This window comes from Capra hircus, chromosome 16 (genome assembly GCF_001704415.2).
Source record: "Capra hircus breed San Clemente chromosome 16, ASM170441v1, whole genome shotgun sequence".
NCBI classification, from domain to species: domain Eukaryota; kingdom Metazoa; phylum Chordata; class Mammalia; order Artiodactyla; family Bovidae; genus Capra; species Capra hircus.
Window position 1 is genome coordinate 69,779,354 of NC_030823.1, and position 7,725 is coordinate 69,787,078.

The 7,725-nt window shown below is 50.0% G+C and overlaps 1 protein-coding gene across 1 annotated transcript; it reads right to left on the reverse strand.

Annotated features, from left to right (window-relative positions):
- On the reverse strand, nucleotides 394-7,725 carry NENF (neudesin neurotrophic factor). Its single transcript, XM_018060749.1, has 4 exons — nucleotides 7,487-7,725; nucleotides 2,822-2,882; nucleotides 1,879-1,982; nucleotides 394-945 (listed from the first exon to the last, which is right to left on the reverse strand). Exons 1-4 carry the CDS (start codon nucleotides 7,652-7,654, stop codon nucleotides 769-771), a joined length of 510 nt encoding a protein of 169 aa, XP_017916238.1. The 5' UTR covers nucleotides 7,655-7,725; the 3' UTR covers nucleotides 394-768.

Here is a 7,725-nt window from a genome sequence, read left to right on the forward strand (position 1 = left end):
GCCCTTTAATAGCTCCCTTTCCCCTTCTCCCTTGTGGCTTGTTCTCTGGCGGCTCAGATGATAAAGTGCAATGTGGGAGACCTGGGTTCGATCCCTGGGTCGGGAAGATCCCCTGGAGAAAGGTGCGGCAATCCACTCCAGTGTTCTTGCCTGGAATACTCCATGGACAGAGGAACTTGGCGGGATAAGTCCATGGGGTCACAAAGAGCTGGACACTACTGAGCGACTAACAGTTTCAGCTTCCCCTTCTCCACCCTTCCTCCTGATGCACCTCCTTTCTGCCACATCTCATGGATGCCTCTGCCGCCTGGCCCCCTCGCTTGCCAGGGAGACAGAAAGCAGGCCAGCAGAGACAAGTGGTGCTAATGAGGCTCCAAGAAATGCCCTGCGGGGAAGAATTCTCCTTTTGTGAAAACAGGAAGTTTATTTTGGTGCTTAAAGTACACACGGCCACAGTAGAAAATCTGACAAGTATAGAACAATATAAAGAAATAAAGGCCACTTGTAATTCCACTGCCCACGAAGCCCCCGCTGACACCTAGGAGGCGTTCCCCTCAGCCACCATGACCTCCCCGCTGGTGTGCAGGCAGGACACCCGGGTGAACAGAACACTTGACCAAGGGTGATGAGAGCCATTCAGCATTCCAGGTGACACGCGTGCTCTATTCAGAGCCGGTGGTGACCAGAGGCTGCGAACGCCTGTTTTGCCGGAGATCTTGTGTTGGAGGGTCTCCTCACCTCGCCTTCCCAGGGCCAAGCTCCTGCTGATCAGAACTCATCCTTTATGTCGAAGTGGGGCTGGTCTTCAGGCTTGAAGTCCAGGTTGGGGCTGCCATCCTCATTGAGGATTCTTCGGGCTGTATAGCCAACGATTGGGTATTTGGCTTTGTACACTCTGGTGAAGACGTCATCCAGTGATTCCAGCTCCTTGGCCGTGAGGCCCGTCTTGGGGAGAAAAGCCCGAGAAACACAGGGTTGGGAATGAATGAATTGGACTTGGCCCCGGCCTCTCACACCTCCTCCCTGCTTTATTCTCCCCATATTCCTTCAGGCAAGAAAAAAAAAATCTCTCGAAAATCAAATCGCGGACAGCTGACTCTTTTTGTGTGCTCGTGAGTGTTGGCGGGGAGGAGATGGGGGAAGCAGGGGGCCACATCAGGTTTCGGGGTTTGATTGACATGGGAATGAAAGGGTCCAGAGAGCTCCCAGGCGGTGCGGGGGGCGCCCTGTGCGGTCTGCAGCCACCTCCTCTCTGGAATGACTCTCACCACTCTCTACCCTCCCCTCATTATAGATCTGCACACCCTCTCCGCTCCACAATTTCTTGTTTCTGTAATGTTGTCACTCAAGAGTTTGACTCATCTGAGGGACACTGGAGTGAATGCCAGCCTTTCTGTTAGGATGACTGAGATGACCCTGAAATGGTCTTTGTTAAGGCTGTTGTCTCCTTCACAGAAATATGAGCATGGGGGAGCCTCTGCTTCATCCCCTGAGCGACCAGGAGTGGCTTGGGAAGTGGGTCTCAGAGATGAAGAGCAAAGAACCCAGGGGCTAGGGGTGGTGGGGGCAGACTGTAAGGGGGGTGGCACTGCCAAGGCAGGCGGGAGCCAAACTGTGAGGATCACTGAGCTTGATCACAAGTGCCCAAGAGTCTGGCCTTGACTCTGCAGGCAGTGGGGAGCCATGGAGGATTCTTGAGCAGGAACCTTAACAGCGAGATCTCTACTTTAAGAAAACAACCGGCTATCAGAGGGAATGGACTGGAATGTGAACCGACTAGTTAGGAAGCTTTGCTATTGCCCAAGGGTGTGTGTGTCAGGGGGAAGGCCATGGCCAAGGAGGTGGGGCACTCTGACAGAGGCTCAAAATCTGGCTCACGGTGTCATGGGTGAGGTCTGCAGGGTCCAGGGACATCTTGGCCACCCCTCTGGTGGAGTCCTTCCCGGTCAAGGCGTTGTAGGGGGCTCCTCGTCCATAAAACTCTGCAGTGGGGAGGACAGAAGAGGATATGAGCGGGTGTGCACAGAGCAGCTAGGAGGGGGTGTGGGGGGGCTTCCAATAACCCCCCCAATCCTAGAGAGACCCCGGCCTGAGAGGAGGGTCGGCAGTGAGGAGAGGAAGTCCAACAAGCCACCCCAGCCATCTGCTTGAGTCCCACAGTTCAGAATATGGAATAAATCATACATGCTGGGCCAACAGGTAACTTTTCTAAAAATATAAGATGAAAACAATCTCTTAAAAATATCTAAAATGTAAACAAGAGGAATGTTCTGTCTGCCTAAATGCTCATGGAAGCCAAGTCTATTTCCATACGTCTTTGGTTTGGTATCAAATAAACAAACAACAAACCATTACAAGACAGCTTCCGTGGTATCAGCTATAGTTTCCATCACAGAAAACATGAAAGGGCATTAAAGAGCTCTACAGTGTTCCATGATCTCAACCCTTTGCTAAGTAAAGGGTTTTTGCTAAGGCAAATCATCCAGTTTGACTCTGACTCTAGAGGCAACAGGGAGCCACAGAAGACTTTTGAGCAGGAGCATGACACTATTAGAGAAACACCGCTGATGCACAGCACTGACAAAGGCGATGCGCCCAGGGACTTCCCGGGCAGTCTAGCGAGGGTTTGATCCCTGGTCGGGGAATTGAGATTTTGCAGGCCACACAACACAGCCAAAAAGAAAAAAAAAAAAAAAAAATTATGAACTCACTCTGGAGGGAAAGGACTTGCCCGTATTCCCTCTGCTCCCTCACCCCTAGAGCGCCCACTATGGCCACCACGCCCCCCAGAGGTAAGGGTTCCTGAAAGCAAGCCACTTACCCTTTCCAGAAGTGACATCGAACACCACCCCCTTGACTGCCATGTAGATGGGCTCATCTTCCTAGAAAGCAAGAGGGAAGGTATGAGGAGGAAGCAGAAAGCCCTGCTCTTTTGGCTCAAGTTAGTAAAGTCTCTTCCCATCATGGGCAGTGCAGGGGGCGGTGGGTGAATTTACAAAGCAGCCGCTGTCAGCCAGCCCTCAGCCAGCATATGACCCTACCTGCAGAAGCACGCCCACTCACAAAACCTGGGAAAAGTTACGAAGCTTCATGACAAGTCTATGGCAATACCTTTCTTTTAAAGAAAAATCAGGAGCTGAAGCAGCTCTATTCAGATAAAAATTCAAAAGAATATTGAAGTTACTTAAATCGGTTTAAATTTCCTCTCATTTTCACCACACGTGGATGTAATCAGTGCAAATGAGCTATGATATGTTTTGCTTCTTATAGGTAATATTAGTTCATACAAACATTGTCATGTGTTGAAATAACCAAAACAGCTGTCACTTAAACAGCTCTATCGTATTTTAGTTATGCTGTACCTGTTTGTTTACTATTCTTCTATTTTGGTTTATCTGGATGGTTTCCAATTCCTTAGAACCATAATGGCAGCATTACGAATACCTTTCAAGTCACTTTCTAATGTGTTGAGCTATTTCCTTGAGGCCTATTTCAATATATCAAATTCTGGGGCCCAAGTAGATGAACAACATAATCACTTTTTATATTTTACCAGTTTGTCCTTCAAAAAGCCATCTATGGTGCTAGAAATATACAAGCAATGCCGTTTCCTTGCAGCTGTAACCATGGGTTTTACATTTTACTTTTTGCTATATTTATGGGTATTCAAAAGGAAGGACAGAAAATAAAATGTAGTTCCTAAGTGACAGGTAAGGACTCTGGAGGAATTTTAAGTTAAAAACAGATATTGTATATTAACACATATATGTGGAATCTAGAAAAACAGAACATGCTAAGTCTCTTCAGTTGTGTCCGACTCTGCGTCCCTTTGGACTGTATCCCGCCAGGCTCCTCTGTCCATGAGGATTCTGCAGGCAAGAATACTGGAGTGGGTTGTATGCCCTCCTCCAGGGGATCTTCCTGACCCAAGGATCGAACCCGCATCTCTTGTGTTTCCTGCATTGGCAGGCCAGTTCTTTACCACTAGTGCCACTTGGGAAGCCTCCAGGACACAGCAGGTTCTGTGAAAGACCCCAGCAGCTGGGACCCCTGTCTTTCGAGATCTCCAATCTGAAGCATCCACCAAAGATTCTGTGCAGCTCCCTGCCGGGAGTCCGAGCTCTCAGCACAAAGTGCACCGCAGAGTCTGGGACAGGAGGGTCTGCCCTGGCTCTCATCCAAAATAATTATCATACAAATGAGACTCATCGCTAGATGTTTCAGAGAGACTTGTTTACAAGGTCCACCATCCCACAGCAGAAACTCTTGGGGGTCAGATGTGTTTTGCAATTCAGAATTTGTCAGATTTAGAAAGGTGTCATGAGGCACATACCAGAACACCTACGGGGGTCTGAGGAAGCACCCTGTCATCAAGGATATCAGCATTTCACAGTAAAGCATAAAGGTGAATAGTCACACTAAGTAGGATAAATAAAGTCTATAAATAGACTTGCGTAGCTCCATCAAGGTTCCATTACGAAAAGCGTTCAGATCAGGCAGGGTTTCGCTGTCAAATGATATTAAAAAAAACCTTCTGCTTTCCAAAGCTCCTTTTCTTCGATTTCTGAACTGCATAAGAGGATTACGGGTCTGTTATACAGCCTCTTGTTTGTATCTTTAATAATAAACTAATAATAATATTAATACCAGCTAAGATTGCCTAAGGTTTACTGTGCTAAGACTACTCCAGGCCTCAGCTAAGCACTTTGCACACCACCATCTCATTTAATTCTCACAAAACCCCCACACAGAATAGGAACTCTTATTATAGCCAATATGATGGCCAGTTTTATGTGTCAATTTGAATCGGTGACAGTATCCTTATTCAGTACTTATCTAGGTATTGTACAGAGGTATTAATGTAGACGCGATTAATATATACAACTGTTGACTTTGTGTACAGAAGATTATCCTGGATAATCTAGGTGAGCCTGATACTATCAGTTGAAAGGCCTTAAGAGCCTTTGAGGCTTCCCTGAGGAGGAAGAAATATACCACCAGTGGACTGCAGGATCTGTTCCTGCCCAGAGGTTTCTTGCCAGCCCTTTCTGACACCCTGACCTACTCAATTCAGACTTACCTAGCCAGCCTGCATGATCACATAAACCAATTCTTGCAATTAAAAAAAAAAAAAAATATATATATATATAGGGACTTCCCTGGTGGTCCAGTGGTTAAGAATCCAAGCTTCCACTGCAGGGGGCATGGATTTGCTCCCTGGTTGGGGAACTAAGATCGTGCATGCCATGTGGTGCAGCCAGTATATATATATATATATATGCATATATATATATATATATATATATACATGCATATATATATATATATATACAATAGATACACACACATACATACATAGATAATTTTTTAAACTGGTTCTGTTTCTGATGGAACCCTGACTGATAACAAGTATCACAGATTAAAAAAAAAAATTGAGACTTTAGCTATTTGCTCAAAGGGACTCAAATCCAGATATGATTCAAACGTCTAATGCTCTAATGAGCATTATACAAACAGTTAACACTTCTGAGAGTGAAAGGCGATGCTATTAATAATTATCCCGGGACAATAGGCATAAACCAGAACTACCCAGGGCAAACCTCAGCACAAGGCAGTTAAAACCAGCTGCACTGAACTGCCTCTTTCCCCTCTTACTACAGACATCCTCTGGGCTCCATACCCGAAACAGTTTTTCCCTTAACCTGCTACCATCTCAAGTTTCCCTCTCTCTTTCCCACAGCTGAGCATCCATCAATAATACCTGCATAAAAAACCAAGGGTCTTTATCTTGCAGCCTAGGCATGGCTGCTGGATATGACAGCCACTTAGAACTCTTTCTTCCCTTGGGTTCTGTGCTGGGGGTCCCTAGGATCACCCCTAGATTTGGAGATTCATGAGAAGGACTCAGAGAATTTGGCAGAGTTGGACTCAGAGCTAGTTTATTACAGCAATGTAGCAAGGATACACAGCTGGATCTTAAGGGGAAAGGACACAGAAGGAGCCTAGAGGAATCTACCTGTGGACTTTCTTAGGCTGGCCCTCCCAAGAGGGGGTCAACAGAGCATGTTCTTTTCCTGCAACAAAATGCAGTAACTCATGTATGTTTCTGCCCAGGGAAGCCCTGGAGAGCTTCAGAGCCCAAGGTCTTTACTGGGGGTCCGCCATGCAAGCCCTGTCTGCCCAGCACTGTTCAACATGAACACACAGTTTGTACAAAGAGCCCAGACTGAGCCCCCTTTATCTGTTAGGGAAGTGCAGAACACCCTGGAAATCCAGACACCAAGCCAAGAGCCACTCTTGCAAGCGGGCCTATCTAAGGATGGCAGGCCTGCAATGTTAACTCTTCCCTGCACAGATTCCCTGTTGCTCCAAATGGGGGTCCTTTAACATCCTGCCACATCTTCGTCACCCTCCTTTCGCATTCTCAGTGACTCAGGCTTCTAACCAGCCTCTATGTACAGTAATATCCAAAGTAGCACCATTACCTAGGGCCCAGGTTTCTAAGTCCCTCTTGTGAACCTAGGCCTGCTAAGGCTACTAAACTTGGGGGTTAGGGAGCCCACAGCAGAGGGTTTTAACGAGAGAATATTAGGTTGCTTCCTTCTTCTACCACTATCTGGTGGCATGCCTCCCTTTGCTCACAGTATAAAAGCAGGAGGTTGATTCCTATCTGCTCTGAAACGCTATCCTTCCCTGATTTCCCCACCTAACTCTTCCCCATCTCCTGACCTAATTCCAGCCCCCATGGTCCTTCTCCTGGGCAGCACCCTGTTCGTAGGCTCCACAGCCATCACACTGGGCCCCACCAACCAGAATGGTCAGGTGACTGTGAGCGGTATCCTGGAGTGCTGACCGGCTGTCCGGGTGGGATATCTCTGTTTCTAACCTTGGATCTCCCCCTCTGCCGGCTCCCCCAGCTCGGGTCTAGCCCCAAGAGCACCAGTACTAAAAGCCAGTTTGAGGAGTCCGGGAATAGGAAGGCTGGAAGACAGAAGAGCAGGGAGAGCCTGGAGCAGCCCTGGGTCTGCCCCCACGCCCGCCTAGCCCAGGGGCAGGCCTTGCTGCCCCCTCTCCCTCCCCGGGAGGAGGCAAAACCGTCCCCAACTGAAGCTCACACTGAAAACAAAAAAGTTTCTCCGTTTACTGTACTGACTGAGAGTCAAAATGCGTCTCAAGGAAACAGCTCCAGGAAAGAGAGAGAGTGAGAGGCGCGGGGTGGCTGTTCCGGCCCGGGAAGCCGGGAGCCAGGCGCCCCGACGGCTGGGGACCTCCCCGTGCCCCCAGGCGGCGATCAGGCCTGGACAGAGGGTCCGGGCAGGCCTCGCGCCCCGCTCGGGGCCGGGACTCCGGGAGGAGGCGCTCCCCGAGGCCTGCGCCTGCCCCCCCCGCACCCCGAGATCTCTCCCGCGCTCCGCGGCCTCCCGGGAGGTCTCTGCCCCCGTCTCCGCTTTGCTAGACTCGGCCCAGTCTCCCGGCCCGCGCTCACCTCCTCCCCGCTGTAGCGGGCCAGCTCCTCCTCCGTAAAGAGCCGCACCGGGGGACCTCGCTCGGCGGGACGAGGCGCCTGCCCGGCCCGGGCTGCGGGGAGCCCCGCGGCCAGCGCCACGATCAGGGCCAGCGCGACCAGCCGCCGCCCGGGCGCGGGGCCCGCCATGGTGAGCGCGCCGAGCCGGGCCAGGGGCGGCCTGGGCGGCGGAGCCCGAGCGCGCCCGCCCCGCGGCCCCG

What these genes read in the sequence shown, in the direction of transcription:
- NENF (XM_018060749.1), bottom strand. Translation starts at nt 7,654, where the DNA reads ATGGCGGGCCCCGCGCCCGGGCGGCGGCTGGTCGCGCTGGCCCTGATC. An exon ending in CGATGTCACTTCTGGAAAGG is followed by an intron (nt 1,983 to 2,821) that starts GTAAGTGGCTTG and finishes TCCCCACTGCAG; the next exon opens with AGTTTTATGGACGAGGAGCC. An exon ending in CAGACCTCACCCATGACACC is followed by an intron (nt 946 to 1,878) that starts GTGAGCCAGATT and finishes TTTCTCCCCAAG; the next exon opens with ACGGGCCTCACGGCCAAGGA.